The sequence below is a fragment of the Poecilia reticulata genome, linkage group LG14, assembly GCF_000633615.1.
Source record: "Poecilia reticulata strain Guanapo linkage group LG14, Guppy_female_1.0+MT, whole genome shotgun sequence".
NCBI lineage: Eukaryota > Metazoa > Chordata > Actinopteri > Cyprinodontiformes > Poeciliidae > Poecilia > Poecilia reticulata.
Window position 1 is genome coordinate 9,627,785 of NC_024344.1, and position 24,726 is coordinate 9,652,510.

At 39.8% G+C, this 24,726-nt stretch overlaps 2 protein-coding genes across 9 annotated transcripts in view; both read right to left on the minus strand.

The window, feature by feature from the left end:
- Positions 1-9,193, minus strand: part of LOC103475748 (glutamate receptor 3) — a 97,421-nt gene extending 88,228 nt beyond the window's left edge. For 3 of the 7 annotated variants that reach the window (XM_008427595.2, XM_008427594.2, XM_008427593.2), the window contains exons 1-4: positions 9,109-9,186; positions 6,359-6,636; positions 4,872-4,973; positions 176-289 (exon numbers count right to left, since the gene is read on the minus strand). In XM_008427595.2, the coding sequence (XP_008425817.1) occupies positions 176-289; positions 4,872-4,973; positions 6,359-6,494 (352 nt within the window). In that variant the 5' untranslated portion in view covers positions 6,495-6,636; positions 9,109-9,186. Of the gene's footprint in view, positions 1-175; positions 597-4,871; positions 4,974-6,358; positions 6,637-9,108 lie in introns of all 7 variants that reach the window. The other 4 variants (XM_008427599.2, XM_008427596.2, XM_017308550.1 and 1 more) reach the window with 3 other exon arrangements.
- Positions 9,194-11,483: 2,290 nt separating this feature from the next.
- Positions 11,484-24,267, minus strand: cchcr1 (coiled-coil alpha-helical rod protein 1). 2 transcript variants are annotated; one of them, XM_008427601.1, is made up of 19 exons: positions 23,936-24,267; positions 22,212-22,512; positions 22,002-22,127; positions 20,579-20,696; positions 20,151-20,333; positions 19,732-19,895; positions 19,513-19,627; positions 19,217-19,327; positions 16,768-16,911; positions 16,586-16,696; positions 16,292-16,398; positions 16,094-16,206; positions 15,921-15,993; positions 15,620-15,738; positions 15,327-15,515; positions 12,549-12,650; positions 12,241-12,380; positions 12,036-12,153; positions 11,484-11,909 (listed from the first exon to the last, which is right to left on the minus strand). In XM_008427601.1, exons 1-19 carry the CDS (start codon positions 23,994-23,996, stop codon positions 11,776-11,778), a joined length of 2,529 nt encoding a protein of 842 aa, XP_008425823.1. In that variant the 5' UTR covers positions 23,997-24,267; the 3' UTR covers positions 11,484-11,775. The 2 variants fall into 2 exon arrangements, with proteins under 2 accessions (XP_008425823.1, XP_017163929.1); XM_017308440.1 differs by having other exon boundaries at positions 21,960-22,127.
- Positions 24,268-24,726: the final 459 nt, after the last annotated feature.

Sequence of the window (24,726 nt, forward strand, 5' to 3'; positions counted from 1 at the left end):
TATATTATGAGGACACTATCAGGATTTGCCCTATTTTTTTTTTTAAATCCGAAATCGCTTGGGTACAAAGAAGTGGACTAAGTTCGAAGCCGTCTAAGTGGGTGAATACCAGGTGCCAAAAACTCGTCCTTGATGGACAAATGTGAGCCTTTAAAAACACTCGAGTTGAACTTACCGATGTTGATTTGGTTTGGAAACCCTGCCAGCGAGTCCCCGACGAGATGAAGTAAAACCAGGACCGCCGCAACTCTGCGACTCCACATTTTCCCCCGAGAAGTGAAATCAACTCCTGGCGTGTTTGTGGGCGAGGAGAAGCAGGGAGAATCATGAACACGGACTGGAGCGCAAAGAAATCCACAAGATGCGGCGGCGGCGGCAGATCTCTTTCTCTCTCTCTCTCTCACCGTGTGCGCGCCCACGTTGAATGTGTGCCAGCGCAACTGCAGCGCCAGCCCACTACTACTGCCGCTGCTGCTGCTGCTGCTGCTACTCTAAGAACCTAAAGCCAGTGGTTTATCTCAAAGATGGTGGTGGTGGAGTGGAGAGCAGCGCAGGAGACGGGCCACCGGATCTCCTCACTGTGTGGATGGAGACCACTGAAATGGGCCAGAGCGAGAAAGAGGAGGATGAAGGAGGGAGAGGACGGGGGGGGTGATGAGGGGAGGAGGCGTTTATCAAACTTGTTCTGACGTTGAATTATAATAAGTGCAGCCTTCCTCCCCGCGTCACTGCAGAATTGGTGTGTGTGGGTGGGTGGGTGGGTGTGTGTGGTGCAGAGGCTGAGCGGCACGCACAGGCATTAAAGTCAAAAGGGAGCAACGATATACCACTGACTGACTTGTGTGTGTGTGTGTGTGTGTGTGTGTGTGTGTGTGTGTGTGTGTGCGTGCGTGTGTGTGTGTGTGTGGCCAAGTAAGTATGTTCTCTCCATCTTCCCATCCATCCATCCATCCGTCCATCCATCCGTCCATCCATCCATCTATCCATCCATCCTTCCCTGTTGTGTGTGGGTACAGTGTAGTTCTGCACAGCATAATCCTGCGCTGTCCCCTGCAGGTGTTGCAGAGCAGAAACTGTAACTGCGGGGCCAAATGGGCTGATTTATTCCCGTTTAATCACAGCCTGTCTAACCATCTAACCGACGTTTTATACGAACAGAAGCATAGAGTGATTAAAAATAAATAAATAAATGAATGGAGGGAGGAGGAGCTTCAGGTTAGGTTATTTGCATGGGCAATTCTAGAATGTTTATTTATTAATAAAATGTCGGGATAGTCAAGCAGGACAAGAACGAAGGATGTTTAAAAGTGTTTCATTTGCCTGATTAGTTATTTTTGTAATAATGATATTCAGTGGTACTCAGATGTTCTGAAACTTGGAAGCTGCAGCTTCGAGGAGGAGTTTTGTCCTTTAAGGCGGCGCTTGGTCAGCTGGGATATTAAAGGATTACTCAAAACATGCGTGAAATAATCACAGCGACACTCCAGGTATGTTTCTGATGAGGGAATCAAATTATAACATGATGTATGTAAAGCTAAAAAAAAAAAAAAACACTGCCCCTTTAAATATTAATTCAGACGTTATGATCAATTAATTACTCAATACTTGGCTAGCCATTTCTCCAAATACTTTTGTACTCTCACTTGAGTATTATCATTGGACGGCGACTTTTTGCTTTCACTCTAGTAACAACTGAAGTAGTAGTGCTACTCCTGCTAGAGTACAATTCTGCCTCTGCACATGAGGACATAATGGCCATCATAATGGACATCTGAGGACTAAACAAAGAAACTATATATTTTCCGTTGAGCTCAAAATAAAGTTATGGTTTAAAAATCAAAATATTACTGTCTTCCATTCAGCTGAGCTACTTCGTATCGCTGCATGGTTGTAGTTGTTTACCTGCTGCAGCTTTCTGTGGCTACAAATTCAGACAGACCGTGACGGTGCATTTAAGTACCACTCATGGTCTGCGTAACTCATATCATATTGAGTGTAACAGATTTAGCTCTCATAATCCATAATTGCCTTGCAAGCTCAGAATCATTTCCCCCCACCCCTATTCTCTTGTAATCATGAAGCTCCTTTTCTTGTGATTGCTGTATTGTTTTCTTGTTGTGCCGGAAAAAAATATTTATTGCACAGAGGGTTACTGTTTGCTTCTGATAGTTTTCTTCTACTCTATTAAAATGATATTCATATTCATAAAGCATAGGCCCATAACGCTGCCAGGGTGCCGGTGGAGAGGCCAGCATATTTATTTAGTTTGGTGGCCATTGCAGCAGCTGAGATAAGAAGGGGTTCGGCATATGATTTCAATTTTATTAAACGTGTCTTTGTAAATTAGCAGGAAATAAAAGTGTGAATACATGAGACGTATTTTAATGTGCAGAATGTTTTTGTGCGGATCACTGCTCAGGTTCTCTACTAGTACAACCAGTTCTACAGTGAAAAAGTGGAGAGAGAGGCTAAGGTCGGTTTCTGTACAGCGCACATAAAAAGGGTCATTTTTAATAAAAAACACAGTAAAGATTTTTCAATCCAGGGAAGTTCTTCTGAATTCAGGTGAGCCGACTCAAACCACACGCTGCACCTATAGACCAGGATCCTCCATAATGTACGAGTGTGGGAATTAAACTGACCTGCCTGCAATGCAGACCCGCACATTGTGGTGCATTGTGGGACGAGAACACATCAAGGCGCAGTCGGTAGTGCTGCAACTAAACCTCTTTGTCAAAAAATATCATGTTGGGCTCTGAAAACTGTTACATAATTGCCTTAAGTGGAACAAGTTAACCCACATAGTAGTAATTAACACATGTATTTAATTTGAAATAAAAAAAAATGCAAATAACAATGAAATTATTCATAACTGAATGGTTTTTTGTGATCAACAAAAAAAAAGGTATTTAACTCTGACATTACGTTTTATAATAACTGACAACATTTCATATTTGCAAGTATAATGAATCCCCAAAATATTGGCAACAATAGCAAAGATAAAGCTCTAAATTAATCTTTTTTTTCTTTTCTTTTTTTTTTTTTTGCAGTGGCATCATGTAACTAAAATACTTCAAAAAAAATAGACATTTCTTTGACGTCCCTTTCAGTTCAGTTCAGTTTTTGAAACTACACATGCCACAGAGATATCTCACCTCTTAGCATGACCCTAAAATCAAACAGTTATCACATTTTTGGGCTGCTTGACTTCCCATACCCACATGTTCCACTTGGTGAGACTACCAGAAACCATCTAAAAAAAAAAGCTTCCCATTTACGTCAAATGTGAATTTTCACCGTTTGCTGTTCAGCTGTTGCTCTTCACGTCTTATCGCACTTTACGACTTAAAACACATTAAGATGCTGCAGCGTGATGAGGAATGACTTTACGCTGAAACACCCTTATTAGATTCCTCCAGCTGAACTTCCACTGGGGTGAACATTTATCTCCCTAATGATATGGAAAGTTAAATTGTTTTATCCACTCTAGTATTGCTTACTCACCGCAGGAGGCTGATGTAATTTGATAAATGAGCTGCAGAAATGTAAACCGATTGTGTAAATGAGGCTCTTGCGAAGCATGCACTCAACTAGAATCATCTGCACATCAAATAAACCTCAAAAGTGGAGCTTTACCACTCGCTAAGCTGCAGGTCTCCCTGCTACAGATCTGCGCAACGTAAATAAATACGCAGACTCTTTTCCGTCGCTGGAAGTTGAGCGCGTCCGCCGTGCGACGCGGAGGCAGTCAGTGCAGGGCTGACATGTTCAATGACTCGCCAGCGCCAATGCATCCGTTTCTGAAAGTGGTAACCTTATTTTATAAATAGCAACTGCTTGTTATAACCCTCAGAATTATGCACACAAGTTGTAAGCCTAAGGGAGCGAAGTGGCCTAAATACAGGCACATCCAGTGTGAGAATTAGTTTTCAGAGATCGCCCGTCTGCAATCGAACACGGTACAATTTGACTAAGTCATCAAAAAAAAAAAAAAAAAGTTCAATCACTGACTTTTAATTAGTTTAGAATCAATTGTGAAAAATGTTAGTGTATGAGACCTTAATAGTACAGATGTAAGGGTGTGTAAGGACATTTTGTACAGAGTTTGGTTGCAGTTTCAGAGAATCAGGATGAGTAAGTGCAAGTGTATTGTGCAGGTTTGGCGTTAGTCAGAATTCACAGAAATATGGTCTCACTGAAGCTGCATCTCTTTTTCACCTCGATGACGGTATACCGTCTGTCTGAAATTTCAGTGACTGTCTGTAAATCAATAACCCCCAGTGGCTAAAGCCCATGAATCTGTGCTTTGGTGTATCCAGAAGTGAACTGCTGGATCAGTCTGTGTCTTAGATAACAACCTTCACAACTTCAGTCCCAACGGCTGGTCATATTTTCTTTCAGTGGTTATTGTGCTAACACCGGCATATTCATTAATGTGCAGAATTAAACTTTATGAACCAGAGCAGAGGAAGTGGCCTCTCTTCATTCACCGGACATAAAAACAAGCAATAGAAAACTTATTTTAACCTTCATGCTGCTCCGTTATGAAATAGAGCCCTGGGTGGAAAGCCGTGTCATCTATTTTAAAACCCCGCCTCTACATCTATCCGTCTGAAATGATTAGCTTTGCCTGACGTCTCTGAGATTTAATTCTGGCTCAGAAAAATGTAATTAAAAAAAAAAACAAATCCTGAATTTGTTTTTAAAAGATACAATAGCGTATCTTTTGTAACATTCTTTTGTGATTTAACAGGAAGCATTCATGTCCAAAAAAAAGACAAATGGTACTTTCAGATCAAATCCAGCAGACAAATATTTTTGTGTTTTGGACTTAGCTACTGATAAATAAAAGCCTGTTGAGTTTTCTTAACTTTTCTTTGCTTGATTGCCAGTCGATGGAAGGAAAAAGGAGGCATCATCCTTCCCCATAAATGCACACAACAGCCTTGTTGAAGCGATCTCCCTTTTGCCCCCTTCAAAAAAAAACAACAAAAAAGAAGAAAAACAGGAGCATGTTAGATTTGTATTCCTCTGAGAACCGCACAGATCGTCTCAAAGTTGCTTCGCACATTTCTGTGCATTCACAAACACTAATCTTATCTTCTGAAAAGCTGATTGCAAGCGCTCTTATAATCATCTACAACAACACTGACTGTTCTGGGAAACACAAAGCAAACCATTTCTGTCGGTAAGTCCTTGACCCGCCGCCGTAATGTGCTCCTATTTCATCTCATGCATCCTTTTTGCTGCATTACAACAGCAAACAGCAGCATATGCGAAGGGGAGCCTACGGCCACGTTTTTCCCGTGGAAGAGTGAATCACAGTCGCCTGTTATGGCAGAGCTCATTTCTTCAGATCTAATGCTGACAGATATTGTGTGCAGATGGTGGAGACGATCCTCCACATCACCTCGGTTCAGTGTGCGGTAAACTATGTCTGTTATAATAATAATAATAGTAATAAAAAGTAATAATGCACCAGTGAAAATGGCAATAACACTCCAAACTGTAAGTGACTTCAAAAGACAAAGTAGCAGCTTAATAAAAAAAAGAAAAAAGATTTGGAGTAATTTTAAGAGAAATAAATCTGTCAGAATCCGCAGCTGCACTTTAAAGCCTTATTTGACTCATAGAGAGAACTACATGGTGAGAAAGAGATACAGATGAAGGATATTATATAACAAATTGACAGAACCACAAGATAAATTGCTTAGGTACCAAAATATACAATGACATTTTCTGTTATCAGTGTACTAATCGCTCTTCCTCTTTATGATCTTCAAGACTCATAAAACCCGTTAGGAGGTGGGATTTGATTGCTAAGATTCAATTGTACAAGCCTTCCCATTTTAACGCGCCGGATACATTTGATTGAAACATGTCTTAGCTATCACGTTTAAAAAGAAACATTATTTTTACACCCACCTCAAACCCTGATTTCTTGTGCAGGTTTGGGTTGGATGTAAAAGTTTGCGTCCTGCTGTTAAACACAGATTGGTTTTACTCCCAATATTACATTTTACACTGACAGTTTTGTGCGGAACATGCCAGATGCTGATTAGGACTATTTTCCTGATCAGAGTAAACACGTCTCTGTTTTAAGCCCAGCTAGGCAGGTGACATAATGAGATAAAAAAAAGGGCTATTATTGTGTTATAAACAAATGAAGCTTAGTGATAGTCCTTCAGTTCAGCCTCTTAACAGGGTTGAAGCTCAGACATCTGCAAACTTGCCTGCGGCAAACCAACACAGCAGCGGCAAAAATAAATAACCAGCTAAATAATTAAAATTCAAACAACCCCAGGAAGGGAACGGTATAAACCTTTGTAGTGGCTTGAGATTAGACAGTTCTCCTTACTGTAAATGCCTGAAACAATGCCCCACATTGCCTGGCTGCATCTATAAATAGGACTCCTTGGCGGCCTTTTCTCACACAGCCACTGAGGCTGCTGTTCTGCCCCGCAGCACAGCCTTCCACGGCAGCACACAAGCATCCACTGAGGATCTCATGCAGCACGCAGCTCTGGTGGTCTGCGGCCCTGACTCGCTGGATCACATCAGCTCGGTTTGCCACGACCCCGAGGCCCGGCAGAACTTTACAAGATATTTTGGATTACCAGCGACACTTTGGCAGATCTGAAAAAACAAAGAAAAAAAAATCAAATCAGAAATCTGTGGCTGAGCTTGCAAATCGCAGATGGATAATAAGCAGCACATAAGGTCAGATGTTTTTAAAAATAAGCACAGTGGTGTGAAAAAGTGTTTTCCGCCCTTACTAACTTTCTGTTTGGGTTTTTGCATGTTTGTCCAGTAGAGGCAGTGAACTCTGGTGTGATCTGAGGGGCCATTACTTTTTCGCACAGGGCCTTGTAGGTTTGGATTTTTCTCCTTTCATAATAAACGCCTTCATTTAAAAACTGCATTTTGTCTTTGACTGATATTTAAATTGAATTAAGTTTACAGGCTTTCTCGCTCACACATGCCTTCTCTCCCCTGTCTAAACATTTTCTTTGGGGCTGATGCTTTGTGATGGGCAAACGTTAACTTTGTCCTTAAGACACTTTGTAAATGATTCAACTATGTAATCTGGGTCGTTGTCCATTTGGAAGACCGTTTTGTATTCCAGTTTTAACTTCTTGGCTCATCACTTAAAATGTCTCCTCAATATCCCCCCCACCCCCCAAAAAAATAAAATCCTTCAGGCTGTAATGTTGCTGTTGGATCAGTGGCTTCTTCCTGTCTGAGTGGCTAATCTGTAGCCTCATTCGTCGTGAATAACGACATTTTCTTAACAAAAACACATCCAACTCTGGAACATGTCTACTTCCTGATGGCTGCACATTCCCATGGTGTTTAACTTCCTGTATTTAAACACCTTTAGGGATCTGGAAATTGCACAAAAGGATGAAGCAGACTTATGGAGATACACATTTTTCTACCTTATGTATTAGCTTATGCTGTAAATGTTTTCCAAGGAGCAGCGTGGATGTTAAAAAAAAATAAAAAAAAACATTTACAAGTGTTCCTATATTTTACAAAACCATCACATTTTCAATTTGGGATTTCCCAAATTGCTAAAGACAGATTAACCTTAATGTATGTAAACTTATACATGTGTAGAAACTTTATTATTATTATTTTACATCTCATTATTTTGGCATTTATTGTTGTCATATTCCCAACCAGCCTAACACAGTAAAGATTTAATCTCATTCAACGTTAAAACAGGGAGAATAAAAATGCTTTTTTTATACGTTGCAGGCAAATAATTCTGTTTCAGCTGCAGGAGAAGTATGAAATAAAATTTAGAAAACACAATAAGATTTTAATTTCAACATCTACAAGAGCTTGCGGAGGTAAAAGGGAAAAAAACAGCTCATTTAAAGGCTTGCCAGACTTAAATGAGGACTGCCCCCAAGAGGAGTCTGCTTTGGGGATTTTTGACAAAGTGTGACAAAATGGATCGCAGGTGGTGTCATTTCTAGCTTTCACTAAAATTAAAGCTCCAAGCGCGACTTTTGGATAAAGCAGCCAGTGTTACGGGAAACATTGGATTTCTGATGAGAAGCCCTGAAAGGTAAAAGTGAAAATCACAAGGAATAAATCCAAAGACTGACACTTATGTATATGAACAGAAAATGAAATCAATATTGTCTGTGGGACAATATTGGCCTAAATATTTTCAATATGATCTCCATAGATCATGAGGTAGCTAGTGAACATTAACGTTTCAAATAGCAAGATAATTGTTTGTGCAGCTGAAATACTTTTTTTTTTAATTTTTTTTTTTTTACAGGAAATATGATGTGATTGACAGTAAAATCTCCTCCTGGATGTTGATAACACATGTCCTGATTTTGCACTGGTGCGACTGCAGAAGCAAACACCAGTGCAGACAGCACAGCGCTTTCCAATGGTTTGATACCAACATTAGTCAGTGAAGCAGGAATTACACAGCTGGTTTGTTTAACGCCAGAGGGAACACGTCTGCAAGTCCTCCATCACTTCGTTGGATTTTTTTTTCTCTTTTGGGCTACTTGCAGTAATTTCTTCACACCTAAATTGCTAACAAAATTTGTCTTTGCTTTATTACCTTTACAATCTAATTTTCCCCAGTGGACTGAAATGCTAATCAAGTATTTATGAGTTTCCCCAAACATGATGCACTGGCCCCCTTTCTCTCCCCTGCTCTCTCTAAAGGCTTATTAATGCGTTTCTCCAGGCTGCTTCATGCAACGTTCGTTTTTTTTTGTCCCTCTCAAATGCAGAGTTTGAACAAAAAAATAAAATAAAAAACAAAATCAACTTGATTGTAACATGATTCCGTAATAAACATAATTTTCCTATTTATTTGTATCTTCAGAAGTTAGCTAATTACTAAATGAGTTCAACTAGACCTAATTTAACCTCAGTATAAACCCAGTTGTTCCGTGAAGGCTTCAGAGGTTGATTATAAAATATTAAACAGCACCAGGAAGTTCAAGGAACACAGCAGACAGGTCAGGGAGAAAGTTGTAGAGAAGTTTAAAGTTAGGTCTTAAATATCTCTAACCGTCGTAAAACCCATCGTCGAAAAACCGAAAGAGTATGTTACATCTGAAAACTTACCGAAACAAAACATGGAGAAGGAGACCATTAATCAGAAAAGTGTCTCATTGCGCCTCCGGAGGAGGTTCAGAAATCTGTTGCCAAGACAACCAGCAGTGACGCTGCTCATCACTCTGGACACACCTGTTAGAGGAAAGTTGAAACCGATGCAAATACAAATGCTTAATCCTGTTTTCACGTCTGCCATCGTACAAAAACAACAACAACAACAACAACAAAAAAACACAGGAATTCAATATATTTTTCTTCTTCTCCGCTATTATTTGCCACTTTAAGCTAGATTGTTCCATAAAATCTCAACTTTAAAGTTTGTGGTTGCAATGTAACAAATGTGAAATAATTAGAGGTTTAATTACTTTTACGCGGCACCGTAATCGAAACGCCTTTCGTTAATGTCTTTTCATTTTAACATGACTTTGAAAAGTGGACGATTATACACTATAATGTTGTTATATAGCTGAAAAACTAAATGAAAACTTTTTAACAGAAAACCAGAAGCAGAGACTAAATTGACACTTCAAAGAAAAGAAAAAAAAAAGGCCTCAATAATGGATTTGTAGACATAAAAGCCTTGAAGTTATAAAGCTTTAGTTGAGCTGCAGGTAAGAATAGCAACCAGTAAAACATACTGGTCCTACTGGAATTCATATTGAATTTCAATAATATCCAGAATCCACTCTCCAAACAGGCTTAGACCGCTGGAACGTTTTCGATGCTGACAGTCTTGACGAGACTGCCCCCTGCTGGATTTAAGATGCATTACAGGACAGACGGCGTGGTTGAAGCGGCTCTGCAGGAGCAGCTGCTAACATGACACGGAATTATTAATCTTACTGGGATATTTATGGCGCTGCCTAACATGTATGGCACACCGCTGCTCGCAAGATGAGATTTTAAATACAAGCCACAGTATTACCCCGACGATCAAAGGTTAAATATTAATTTTGGTGACAATAAATTATACATAATCTGGCACAGGTTTAGACTAAAATTGCTTCACTGTTTTCTCTTACATCTCTCTGATCTTGCAAGTCAAAAGTGAGCAGTGACAAAGTTTCTCAAACCAGCATTATTCGCCCAGCGTTTGTGCTCTGCTTGAAATGATGAATCACCACCTGAAGTAATAAGTGTCCCAGCAAATTATCTCAGAGAAGAAGAGTCAGGAGTTTATTAGTGCGCTCACTCTCACAGGGATCTCCATTAGCGGGCTTTACCTGAGGCCTGAAACTTTGAACTACTGAGAAATTTACCAGAACCCATGACAACATGACAAATAGCACAATTACCTGGTTTATCATGGAGTTTATCATCATCATTCCGCATGACTGCTCTGTATTAAAGAATTTTGAATAGAGTATACACACACATACACACCTTTCCGCAATATGTTTCCCTAGAAAATGTTCACAAATCGTGCAAATCTGCTACAAATGGTAAGGAGAAAGACTACATAAAAGTACCAAATCTGTACAAACACTCAAAAACGCAGATTAGGGAATAACATCTGCAGTACGACGACTTTCAAAGTCCAGTTAAAGTTGGACGTAACTGTTTGTCTGTGAAGGATTTGGTGGGACTTTCTGTAACGCCAAAACTCAATGACCGGTGACAGAGGGGCATTTCTTCACTTAGTTCCAGAAGAAAAATAAGCCTTCAGTTGTGGTAGAGAGGGCAAAGCGTCAACATTCAGTTACGAACCAGGATCCTGGAGAATTTTTCAAAGGTCAGTGGTCACGTTGTTCCTCAGGTAGCTTTTTTTTTTCCAAGGGAATCTGTGTTCACAGCTCACTGATAAACTGGAAGTGTCAAGCACACAGATATAAACTTATGAAGTCTAAAATTGCACCTTTTTTTTTGTTGCATTTTTAACAACTTCTGAGTGTTGTTGATGGTGCATCCAGGCACTTATTTGCTTTGCAGCATCTTGGTAACTTGGTGGAGCTCTGCCTCCTAGTTCTCCTCGCTGACTACATAGTGATGCAACATAAGCAGCGTGCGTGTTTTGGAAACTTTTTTTCTGAAACCTCTCCTTTGAGTCTCAAACAGACATGATGGATGTTTTTGCAGAACCTCTTAGACCAGACATGGAGAATATACATAGCTGTTGTCACGTGTGGAACACAACCTGAACCTGAAATCCCTGCTTCTCCTTCAGCATAGCATCCATGTTTTAATTTGGAAGACTTCTCTTTATAATAAATTATGGGAAAACAACCAGTCTTACTTACTTTTTCCAATTATTGACGTCTGTCTTATTGTACCACGATGTGATGAGGCTATTCACCTTTTGATGCCCTTGCTCTGACAGTTACCTTCCACAGTAAGATCACTTAAATTATTTGGAAACTCTCAAATAAAAAAACAAAACAACTCTATTGCAAACTATACTTTACGTAGTTTTATTGAAAAAGGAACTACAAGGATTTAAATACATATATTCAGTAGATAAAAACCCAGTATGTTTTGACAGATTTATAATTTAGCAAAACACATCTACACAGTCCCTGCCCACCTCGGCTGTTGCATCTCTAAGCACAGGTTCTCTGATGTCTGGCTCGTCCACCTGCTCCAGTCGGCTTTAAGAGGCATCAACACCACTTCCCACCTTTTTGTACAAATGCAATGCGCCTTCTCCTTGGCTTCTTCAGTGACTCATCTCTCCAGGTATTACTTGTGCAGACTGTCTGCTGATGGTTTCACACCGCCGTCGCTCTGTCCGTCCTCCTCTGCAGAGTCCTCTGAGCTGTTTACCACGGCAACGCTCAGCGTATGGAGCTCCTCCAAAACGCTCAGCAGTCGCTCTGTGAAGATACAGACAGGCTGCTGGTCAGACCGGAAGCACCTGTGTAAATGTCAGAACTTCAAAAAAAAAAGAAAAAAAAAAGGTACCTGTCAGACACATGCAGGATTAGGACATTTATTAATACCTGTAGGTAGATGGGCTCCTGGGGGGATTTCTTGGTTGAGGTGAGGAAAAGAGTTTTGTCCAGCTGTTGTGTGACCGTGCCTGTAGTCTCCTGTCGGCCATCTTTCAATAACTCTGAACTGAAACAAAGTTAGTTTATATGGTGAAGCAAAAATAAAAACATTTCAAATAATTTTTTTTGATTTTTTTTTTTGTTTGTTTCTTACAGAAGCTGAGTCGTAGCTCTGCTCCATCCCCTGCGGTTGTTTATTAAACGCTTCAAGCTTGTCAACATCCAAATGTCGGGTTCCTCTCGTCTCGTCACGTCTCCTCGCTGCCTCTCGCTGAAACTCCCGCAAAGTCATAACTGCAACAGACAACACACATCCCATAAACCACGGGGACAAGCTGGTATATCACGCCGCTACGCACTACGCAAACAGATCCGGTCGCGTTATATTGCAGCCTGCATTAAAAATATAACCTCCTTCTCCTTCGTTGAGGTTTCAGGCGGCACTGGGGCCGAGCACAATACCTGCTTTGGTGTGTTCTCTCCTGGCCACATTAACTTGGACCTCCATCTCTCTCAGTTTCTCTCCACATCGGCTCTCGACCTCGGACACTCTTTCCAGCAGGGCTGAACGAGAAGAAATAATAACAAAAAACATAACCGCAGCAAAGAGGTCAAAGAAAGCCACCACTGTTTCAAGTATAAATCAAACTGCTTGTGGTTGCAAGCATGTCTCCAGTTGACTCCCTGTGATTCCAGCCTTCCCCTTCAAATCTGTTATTTGTGTCAACTTCTGTGTTACGAGTGCAGCATGGATTCTCGGGTCTGTGCCCCCATCATTATTTTTTCTTTAGAGCACAAACACCCTCATATTTAAAGAGATCTAATGGGATACAGAATCACAAAGCAGTGATTAATTGTGAAAAGATAAATGAAAAATTGGAAAAAAATCTGAAAAGTGTGGGGTGCATTTGCATTCCACCCTCCTAACTCTGACACCCCAAATAAAATACAGTGCAACCAATTGCCCAATCTTTCACCATTTTGTCAAGTTGTCAACCTTTATACCTGCAACATAAAACGTACTTAATAGTAATGAATTAGGTTTTTAAAATTATATTCAGCTTTTAGCGGTAAAAGATTGTGAAAACATTTTCTTGAATGAAACATTCTAATACATAGAAAAAAGGATTTAGTTTGTGGCCTAATGACAAAGAAATCACTTAAAATAAAATCTTTCAATATTAGTGTCGTTTTGTTGAGACATTCCAGGCAGAATCTGCATAAAAATACACAGAAAAGTTACTAAGAGTGTCTTAGGCAGCTGTTAGTGCAGCCACGTTTCAGGCCTTTGACTTAAACGGACAAATTTGGCAGTGAGAGCATAAATCAGAGCAGCGACCCCATGACAACTGTTTTTACAGCCTCCTTATAAACGTGCAAAGAATGGATTAGTCAAAGTATTTTAACGCGTGTTCTGTTTGAAAGGTGAACTGTAATGGCGAGCTGAGACTGCCACCAATAAATGATTCAAACTCATTACATCTCTGGCCCCACAATATTAAGTACAGGAAAGAGAAGCGCAGGAAAGATTATTTAAAGAACCCCACGTGGAAACTGAAGAGGGCCTCAGAGAACCAGGAATGTAAGTGATTACTAAAGCAAAACGCACCTAAAGCAGCAGCGCCAACTTTAGTCTCTGTATGTGCCACTTGCTTGCAACAAAAACAGTGCAACACAGTGAGAGGACGTTCATCCTACATTTGGATTCGGTTGTTTTGGGACAGAGGGAGAGTCAGAACTGTGCGTCAGTGTGTGTCGCATGTAGAGATGTTTGTGGTGACGTTTAGCCGGAGCTAACAAGCAGCGCACAGCCATGTGAAGGGAGAATGACCGACTCTTTATAAGTTGGTACGACTCAGGAGCCCAATTTAACTGCACCAGAATTTGAGAGCATAATCTGGTGCTACCCAGTCAACAATCAAACATAATTATTGTTTCATTTAGATTGATCATAGCTGGAAAAAAAAAAAAAAAAAAAGAAGCTGGGCTCCTATAAATTTTTCATTTCCATATTCCAGATTGACTCACCCGAATTTCACTCGGGTTTTCTGTCATTCTGAAGTCCCGGGCGGTTTTTATTGTGTTTATGTGCAAAAGAATCAGTTGTTGGGTCGTCCTCTAACAGAAGGTTTGGCAACAACTGCATTAGGTTGCTGTTTAAGGCAGTGTGGGTCATCACATGTCTGCCTGCCAAACGGTCATCCAGCCGTGCCTGCACATCTGCGTCTCATCCACAAGAGTCCTACTTATTCAGAAACAAGCTTCTGATGCTTTCTTCCTTCTGAAGTACAAAATAATCCAATGAGAAACTAAACATTTAAAAGGTGGTATGATCATGTAGCTTCGGTACATTTACGGCAGTATTAACGATACTTAGATTTTTGTGCATTTTTGGATAATTTAGCAATAAGAAACTTTTTTCTTCTTCTCAGAATCAAGTAGAAAACAGGACAAAGACGTTGGGACTGAGATATTAAGATAGATTTTTTTGTTTAAAAAGCTTAAATTGTAATAAAATACTATATGTAGCATTTATATATCATCCTATAAATGACTTAAAATGTTGCTCTTGAACAACTGCATAAAATGGGAAGAGGATAGTTTTTACAAAGAAACCAATCGTGTTTTCATCACTATATTTTATTACAGTTTAAGAAACAAAACTGTAATAATAACGGCTTACATAATTGATAGGCTATATGTATAAATTATGACGTGTTACATTTTATTAGGTTAATTAAGAATAAATTATTAAATCCATTAATAATTAATGCATATATATATATATATATATTCTGCTCTAAGCATCCTACAGTCCCTATGAAATCCTTTTAATGCAAGTTTTGGCCAATTAAAACAAAAAACACGACAAACAAAACAAATTTACCCATTTTACGCATCTATAAACAAGACAAATTTGCATGCATTTTTTCAAGAGTATGTTTACTGGTGGATATTTAGTTTTGCTTAGGGGACCGGTTCTTATTTTCCAAATCATTATGGCTGTTTTACAAGAAGCTGCTACTCAAAGCTGCTTCTTAACAAAGAAAATAGTTACTTTTCTTTGATTCTGAAATAAAAAAAAAGTAACTAACAAACCCTCAAATTGTTTCACTACAGCTCCTGATTACCTGGGTCAACATGTGTGACCCCAAGTGTGAAATACGACCAGAGGAGGAAAAACAAGGGAGAGACAAAAAAAAAGGGCAGTGAAGGATCCTAAAATAGCCGCTGCCTCACCATGCTCGCTTTGCTCTTGCTGGCGAAGCAGTTCACAGCGGAGTCTCTCCAGACTGGCGTTGCTCTCCTCCAGCTGGGCTTGGATCTCCTGCAAGCTTTGCTCAGCCTGCTCCTGAGCAGCCTCAGCCAGCCTGACCTCCGTGCAGCTGTGTTCCCGGTCCTGCTGCTGCTGCCTCACTTTACTCTCATCTGTGAAGGACGTTTAAAAAAAAAAAGAAAAAAAAATCACATTCATCAGCTTAAACATGGATTCACAGTAAATTATAAGTGACATTTTATCAAAAGGGTCTCACATTGTTGCTTCAGGTCAGCCAAGGCTTTCTCGATGAGCTCTGGGGTTCTTCTGAGCTCTTGAGCGAGTTTGTCTCTCTCTTCGCACACCGATCGGTGCTCTATCTTCAAGTTACTGATGCTGCCAGGCAACAAGAACCAAGATGGACGAGAAAAGGGGTAAAAACTTTAGGCTAAAAGAACCACTGAGAGAAAGTGACTTTCTATATGCATTGCTTTGCAAAAAAACATCAAAAAATGTTTCACAATTCTTTACAACCATAAAATTCAAGAAAAAAAAAGCCCTAAAATTTCAAATCCTACCTGTCGTTATCCTGTTCCAAATATTTGGAAGCTTGCTCTACTTTCTTCAGAGCTGTCCTCCTCATGACCAAACCTGCAAAGCAAAAAGTGTGACGAACTTTCTCTTCCACTCAAATGCTACCCACATTAAGCTAATAACAATCAACAACCGCCTCCAGCTGTAGCATCACTACCTTGGATTATCTCCACTCTCCTATTAGCAAAGCAAAGTCTCTGTGCACAGCTGCTCAGCGTCGCTTTAGCTGCTTCCACTTCCGCCAGCTTGGTTTCAAATTGCTGTTTGAACCTGAAAATCAGGAATTAGCTGCATTAAAAAAAAAAAATCATGTTTGATAAAAAACATTTGAGAAATGCTGATGATGTCATTGTACCTCTGAAGAGCCTCTGTCAGCGTTTTACTGTCAGTCTCCACCTTCAGGTTCTGTGACTTCAGTTCTGTGTTTTCTTTGTGAGCCTTGGCGAGGTTCTGTTTTAATGTCTAGTATGAAAAAAAAACCCAACACATCTGCAACTGTATATGCGGGGAAAAAATCTGTTAAGGTCGCTTTTTTCAGATCTCTGCTGACCGCGCTTGTGATGAACACACCTTTTCTCGTTTCCTAACTAGACCCAAATGTGTGGCGTGTCATCAGGTTTTCAGGCAACAACGTAAATCACGTTCTCACCTCATTTTCCACTCTCTCCAAGTCCAGCTCAGCTATTCTGTCATGCAGAGTGTGCTGAAGCACGCTCGCTCGGTGCTGCTCCTGCTGGAGCTGCAGCTCCGTGGAGCTCACCTGAAACGAGCAACAACTCCCGTTATCCCCCGTTCGAACGTTCTGGATTAGATGGAAAAGGTTTTACATACTTCTGAGAGAAGTTTGTCCTTCTCTCTTCGTATCTCGATGTCTTTTGAGCGAAGCTGGACGCACAGCTTGAATACTTTCTCCCTCCACAGATGAAGCACCTGAAGGCCCCCGCATCCGCTCTTCATCAGAGGATCTCCTGAGGTCTGCAAGAAACTCAAACATCAGTCACTGTAGCCAAAGCTCAACGCAATTACAATAATTTCAGAGCGTTATATATTATTTCCAAAGGTAGACATTTATGAAGTTCAAGGTGGAAGGTAGAAGTTTGTTTTAACAACTGTCTTCTCCACAGATTTATGTGGCATCTTTAAATATATTTATAGGGTTGTATAAGTAACCTTAACATTTGATTTAACTGTTTCGCTTTGACTACAGGCCTGTAGTTCCTTGAACTTCCACCAGTTTAAAGCTAAACTTTGGTCATTTAAAGCTGCAAGTAAATTGGTTRAACTGTCACTATGTCCTGACAGATAATCTGTGAAAAATAAAAAATCAAGCTCCTCTACCTCCTCTCTGTGGTCCAGCAGCCATCCTCAGAAATACACCGCTTGTTCAGAAACAACCAATCAGAGCCCAGAGGAGGGTCTTAGAACTGTTAATCATTCTCATGTATGCAAGACTCAGACCCTCTGCCACAACATAGCCTGTCGTGAAAGCTAAGCAGTATAGCATGGCCACTGATAATGGCGACTAAAATGGTTTTCCTGGAACCCTGATGTTTGAATCCATCTAGGGCTGAAACGATTCCTCGAGTGATTCGAGTACCTCGATTATTAAAATTCCTCAAGGAAAATTGACCTGCCTCGAAGCTTCGTTAATTTATGTTTTATCATTTAGCGCACYGTGTTTCAGCCRGAACATTATTTGCGYTGMGCGGAGCTCTGACTTCCGCCTCTGAGTTGTTGACGGAAGCTACGTGTTRGCGGCATAACGTCCAATCTTCAAGTTCGGCCCGCGGGGATTTTACTGATTGGTGATAATTCCGGGTTTTCATCGTTTTTGTGGGACCAATAAACATCCTTACAATGACCGGCGCGATGGCGGGAGTTCGGCAGCCTTTCTGCTCCGGAGCTGCTGGTTGAACGGCGGGAAGAAGCTGAGGAGGATTTATACAGGTGAGCGGAGAGACTGAACACGGCGGGCGGCTGAGGGTTGATGCTTACAGGGTAAGAGCAGCTTTACGGATGAACCGCACAATAAACTTATATCATCCCGGTCTGAACAAACGGGAGGCGGAACATGGCCGGTAGATGAGTTTCTGAACGGAGGAGCCGTAAATATCCCGTATTGCTCCCCCGGTCTACAAAAAAGTAACTGGTAGGGAAGCTCAAATGTGGAAAAAATATAACCAAAAATATGGAAGATTTACCAATATTTTATTTCATAATTGTTTTTATCCGATTATTCGATTAATAGTAAGAAAAATCTATAGATCACTCGATTACTAAAATAATCGTTTACAACAGCCCTAAATCCATCCACTGACACGTGTTTCCAGGAATTGAATCTTATGGTCACTGCTTTTTTTATGCAGCAGCGCATCACTGAAGAGCAACTTCCTCTTTAGAAGATGAAAATCTCATTACACCTAAGATTTTAAGGCATTAAGACATTTTCAAAGCAACGTTTTGCTTAACTACCTGTAATGATGGCATTCAAAGGTTAAAATGCTGACGACGACATATACATAATTTTTGCAGCGCCATTCAAGTCAGCGGAGGGAATTGGGGTTTTGTGTTTCTGTCTGACATCGTTCCTGTTCCCACTTAAACCCTCTGTGACCTCCAATGGAAAAATGAGCAAGTTGATGATTTATTTAGCCTCCCTCCACATTTAGTGCCCCCCCCCCGATATGGATGTGTGAAAAGCTCTGGAAATGAATTCATCTTTTATATCACTAGTTTAACCGCACCAAGAAATTTTAGAAAACCTTTCACTTGAGCATATTTTTTCAGCAGGTGAAAATATAAAAAAACAAATAAAATAAACAAATAAAAAGAAAAAAAAAGATTTATTATGATTGTTTGTTGTTGGTTTTGTTCTGTTTGTTATATTACAAAAACATTGCTAGCATAATATTTCAAGGTGGAAGAATACAGAGAAAGGACTTTTGGAATCTTTTTTTGAAGCTTGAAGGGGACTTTCAGAAGAACAACTATTTGTGGCACTTGTAACATAACGTATTGTAAACCAAATCAGTTTAATCAAATTAAATGTGAGGGGGAGATTTTGCTGTTGCAAAAAAAAAAAAATACACGTTTATCTTTAACTTTTTTACCAGGGGTGCCAAAACATTTTCCTTCACACCTGGATGTTCTAGTAAGACTTTCTTTGAAAACATTGCAGATGGCTACAGAGATGCAGCAGATGCTGCTCAAAGTGTTCAGTTAAAAGGCTTCTGACCTGCATTGCTGTGCAGAGGGGGGGGGAAAAAAACAAAACACTCACACTTTTCACTATCTCCTCTTCTTGGAGGGCGAGAATCTCATTCACAGAGTTAAGCCTGACTGTCAGAAGCTCTGTGGTCGTCTCAAGAGCCGCTTTCTCTTTGCTCAGCCTCTGCAAAATAGACAAGATTAGAACAGAAAAGCTGCGGATTATTGTGATACAAGCGTTGCTGCATAAATTAGGTTTTCACTTGCTTAGTTAGTGCTTCTTTTAATAATGTGAGAAGAGAAAATAAAAGTGTCACACAGCAACATCGCGGAGGTTCATTTGATCAGTATTGCTTAGATTCTCTTCACCTCAACAGCTTCGTTTAATCGCTCTCTCTCTCCTTTCTCGGGGGCGAGCTGGCCGATGTAATTTCTGAGGCTGTGCAGTGTTGCAGATTGTGTCTCAAAGGCTTGTCCCATTTGGCTGAAATATAAGCAACATTATCAGACAAAGAGGAAAACAAGGGAATCTCGCTACAAAGCGCTTTGGATTCTTCGCTCCATTTAGTTTTAAATTGATTGTGGGACCTTAAATGTTCTCTCAGCCCGTCTCCCTCTGTAGATACCTCCATCAGAGCACTTTTCAGCTGCAGCACTTCAGCGGTCAGTGACTGAAGTCTGTTCTGCAGGTCACTGTTTGCTTTTATGGCTGTACCCAGCTCTGCACAATGGGATACATTCAACTGCTGAAGCTGAGAGAAAGAGAGGCAAACAAGGAGAATTTCAGGGCACCAACAAATAATGATGCAATAGCTTAAGGTGAAGGTTTCACTCCACTTGCTTCACCGTTTCAGCTCAGCTGAGTTGATGCCACCTAATGAGCATTTGTTAGTCACATAGCATTCGCCTAAAAGGAAGATAATTACAATTTGGATATAAAAAAAGTTTAGGATTATGACTGCTTATATTTCCTAAACAACAACAACGAAAGAAGATTATTGTCATACCTCCAGTTCATGTCTCTTCTTCAATTCTTCACTTTGCTCCATCAGTCTGAGACCGTGCTGTTTGGCCTCCTCTTCGGCCAGCAACCTGCTCATTTCGGCCTTAAGAGCGAGCTCCCTGGACAACTCCTCGCTCCTCTCTGCATCTCTCCTTAGCTCACTGGTCTCTATTTGCAGTTTTTCAACCTGCAAAAGAGGTTTCAGCCCAAACGACAAAGCAAAAACAGCAAAAACACCCTTAATTTCGGAGTCACATCATGTTTAAAACCTGCTAAATTAAAGGTCACCGTAAGCTATTAGTAAGACTGAAAGCTGTATTAAAGCAGCAGAGTGTCTTGCAAAGATGAGTGTTACAAGAGGAGCGTAACTCTCAGGTGGCTGTTGTCTGCTGGAGTGTCGAAATGAAATGTTTTGTCAGTCAACATCATTACCTGTAAGCTCATTTCCTCCTTCTGCTCACTGCTGAGACTGAGCTCCTCTCTGAGTCGGTCGAGTTCAATCTTAGCCTTTGACAGTTCGTCGTGCATCATTTCCATCTCCTGCCTCTGTCTGCTCCCACATTAGGTTGATTGAAAAGAAAATATGTATTTACGGCTCATAGTTGATAAATGTGCAAGTTCAAAAGTGTCACCCCTCCCACCCCCAAAAAAATGACTAACTATAATCATTTTTACAATTAATAATTAAAATAGTATTTTGAATAAATGAATATGTTAATATTTTATTAAACGTAATTAAAATGAGGAATAAATACAATTTTGAATGCAACTGTAGCTGTATGTAAAAGTGTAGACACTGGCTAGTCAAAAGTAAACACAATGATCGACCATTTTATTAAAGGGGCAGAATAATGTATTTTCCTGTTACATAATGTTATTTTATAGCACAATCAAGTAACTGTTAAATTCAATTGTTAAAAACATGCAATATATATATCAAGTGCGACTTTTAAAAAAATTTGACTTTGAAATTTGAGGTGTTGAAATTGTGTAAGAAACTCCTACTTTTTCTGAAACTCCGTCTTCAGGAAGTCACAACAGCTCTCCTCTGTTATTAACCCTTTAAAAAAGTTTTTAACCAGCATTTCACTGAGAAATGGTTGTCTAATTAGCTCAGCAGTTGTGCAGTTCCAGTAGGTGTTTGCTAATTGCTGGTGAAGGAGCTGAATGGGGGGAGTCGCTGCATTGTGATGCGGAACCTCGGAAGGTTGGAAACAGCAGCTCTGAGGAAGAGCTGCATCTCTAAGCCGGCACTAGATCCACCATGGCATTTTGCACAGCAACATGGTGCTATGTGAATGGCTGAACAGCTAACTGTGTAAACATGGAGTAGAACAGGTCTGTGTAATAAGGTAGTTGGTTATTTTATAATTATTTCAGTTTGTACGACTTAGTTTTTTACTGGGATGTAACACGCAACAAACCTACTTTAACTACTACGGAGGAGCTAAATGGCTAAACGGCACAGCAACCTCACTTTCGATAAATCATCTTGACTGGAGCAGTTTTAGCCCCGCACATTGACTTTAAATGGGCAAGACTGGCAGATTAAATGACCTCTTCATGTGCTGCATGAAATATTTCATTTACCAGGGATACTATTTGCAAGCGTCCCAATATAAATATAAATGCAATATAAACTTGACACACTACTTTGCAATTACTTTTTACTTATAAACAATTTATGACACGTAAGAATCTATTGCTTTATTTATGAATTGAATTGTGACACTTTTGACTCCCCCTAAAGTCGAACAAATGTAAAACTAAACTACGACAAAGTTTAATTGCACAACATGGACTGTTCGGATACCTGCTCAAAGTGATGTCTTTGTCTCTCAGTTCTTCCCTATACCTCTCCGATGTCTCCTTTAGGGCCTCCACTTGACCCTTTGACCTCTCAGCTTCGGCCTTGAGCTTCTCTGCCTCCCGTAGCCACTCTGAGTCCCATCGAGGCCACTGTTCACTCCACTCTCTAGATCTGCATTAGAAGAAAGTATAACATCCAACCCACCTGTGCTTATTTTATGTCTGACAATATTTCAAAGAAACACAATGGAAATACCCAGTTCTAACATCTGGCAGGGGATCTGCAGACATCCCTCCTCTTCTGCTGTTTCCTTGTAGCATCATGATTCTCTGATTTTCCTTCTTCATCTCAAAAGTTTCCTGCTGGGTCTGTGTGATGGCAAGCCATGGTTTGAGAATGCTGGGAGCCCCTGGTGGTGTTCTTGTTATTGCTTGGTTCACCCAGCGCATGTGTGGAGGATGTGGTTGGGATGTTGATCCTGAGGCTCTCTGAGCTTCAGTCGATGGGACAGTCGATGCAAAATGTGACGGAGGCACAAGATCCTCCTCAATATTCCCTAAATTAAGTTACACAAAGTGTACATAGACGTGCATTAACAAGCAGGACGAACCATCACTAAATGTCCCTTGTGTTTCAAAGCAAAACCCGATAAAATCCACAGCTGTTCAAAATGCTGTCTCATACTCTCAAATTAACCAGAATATACTAATAGGGTTTTCAAAGAGTACACAGGACAAAAAAGACTGTTAATTTTGCTTTTTGTGGATTTCAGTAGATGGCATCCTAAGGGGCATCAACATAGTGGATTGAAGCTGAACGAAACATTGGACTTCTAAAAATATCTTAGTAGAATGATTTAACCAGACAACATGTTTTTATAGCAGCTTGACTTGAAATGATAACTTTTTAGACAATAAAATCTGCCAAATCCAGTCTGAACTTGTTCTCTTCACAAACTGCTCTACTGTAAAAGGTTTCTGCAAAAAGATTAATTCAAGAGTTAAAAAAAAAACACTGATATGGACCTATGTCGATTAATCATTTATATTGAGCTTACTTGAAAAATTAAACATGATAACTCTAACTTTGTCAACTCAATTGTGTGCTTCTATGTGTGACTTAAATTATTTCAGACCCCGGATACGTAACTTTGACACTAACAATATATGGTAGCTTAAAAAAACTGTGGATTCAGTATTGAAATTTACGTTTTCAATTCAAACCTTGCTACATACTTGAATGGAAACTTTCCTACGACTAAGCAAATGATAGGGAATAACAAAGGAACATTTTGATTTTAACTGCCTAATGTTACAGTAAGCCAGTTTCAGAAGCAGATTGACTGTATTATTGGTGATGCATCATGGGGCTTGTAGTTTTGTCACAGAGTAAAACAAGCCACATTTCCAAGCCAAAGCTTAAAACAGCCAAGAAAATAATAGATCAATCAACAGATATACAGAAGCAATGATTGAGCTAATGTACAAAATTAAGACTAACACAAATATTATTCAAGACATAGTATTGAAAAAGCTGGTCATCATAGTAGTAAATTGAGATTTTTACATTTAAAACCTTCAAAGCTGTTATATTTTCTGAAATCCAAACACCGTTCATACACTTGGTTCAAAAAGCAGCAGTCGCTCGGAGTACAAATAAATATCTTTGAAGGACGAATGCATACAAAGAAAAAAAAAGTATATTCAAAAACAATATTCTTTTTAAATAACTGAGCAATTGTCTTATCATTTATGTGATGTCACTAGAAGCATGTTTGCACAGAAGCACTTTAAAGGACGGGGTGGGTTTTATCGAGACTAAATAATTTATGAACAAAACGATACAAAATCTGATTGTGACATGATGTTTTTAAGGGATACCTATTAAAAACAGACATCTAGGGTAGATGGGACCTTTCTCCTGGGAGTTAGTAGGAAAAGCTAAACCGAGATTAATCTAACATGAAGTACGGAACATACTTGGTGTAGTGAAGTCATTTGGCACTATAAGCCTCTCCTTTCCGAAGATTTGGTTTTCCATGTGCAACAGGAGACTGAAAATCCTACAGAAAACGGGACACTGTTGTTCGGACGAATGTTGCTGTTTTACTCTCCGTCGTGTTACATCAGTCCTCGTTGCCGTAGTAACGAGTTATAGCATACTAGAGGTGACCGTTAGCATTACATTTTAACTTTAGCTTTACTTCACGCTCAAAACACACTTGACATGACGACGTTTGTTTAGCAGCATGTCTTAATATTTAACAAACAACGTTCAAATGCTTCTTCAGCAACAAGCGCAGTGCATCACGGGAAAGTAGAAGGAAGTTACCCAGAAGTAATTTCGGGTGTTCCTTTTCCCTAAGTACTGTCTCGCAGGTTTTAGCCTCTCAGTAGCTGAAGTGCTTGACTGTCATAGTTCTCACAGGTACTGGTAGCATAGTTTGGACTTATGTTACGGACACTCTTAAGATATTTGCATATTTATTTTGCGCTTGGTAAACATAAAAATTTACGTAAAGCTTAGCAACATCAGCAGCCAAAAAGCTCAAACACATTGGTGCGTCATCATATACTTTTAAAGGAATGCAACAAAAGGTTTATTTATTTATTTTAAATGTGTCTTCATTCATTAAACAATTCAAAACATTTTATATAACACAATTGAAATGTTGGACAATTATGAGGTAATTCCAATTCAAAAATAACCAAAACTATAAAAGAAATACATTTCCTGCAAAAACACAGCATGAATGCTGAGCTGAATGTAT

What these genes read in the sequence shown, in the direction of transcription:
- cchcr1 (XM_017308440.1), bottom strand. Translation starts at nt 23,996, where the DNA reads ATGGAAAACCAAATCTTCGGAAAGGAGAGGCTTATAGTGCCAAATGAC. An exon ending in AGGACAAACTTCTCTCAGAA is followed by an intron (nt 16,697 to 16,767) that starts GTATGTAAAACC and finishes TGCTCGTTTCAG; the next exon opens with GTGAGCTCCACGGAGCTGCA. An exon ending in GAGAGTGGAGATAATCCAAG is followed by an intron (nt 15,994 to 16,093) that starts GTAGTGATGCTA and finishes TTTGCTTTGCAG; the next exon opens with GTTTGGTCATGAGGAGGACA.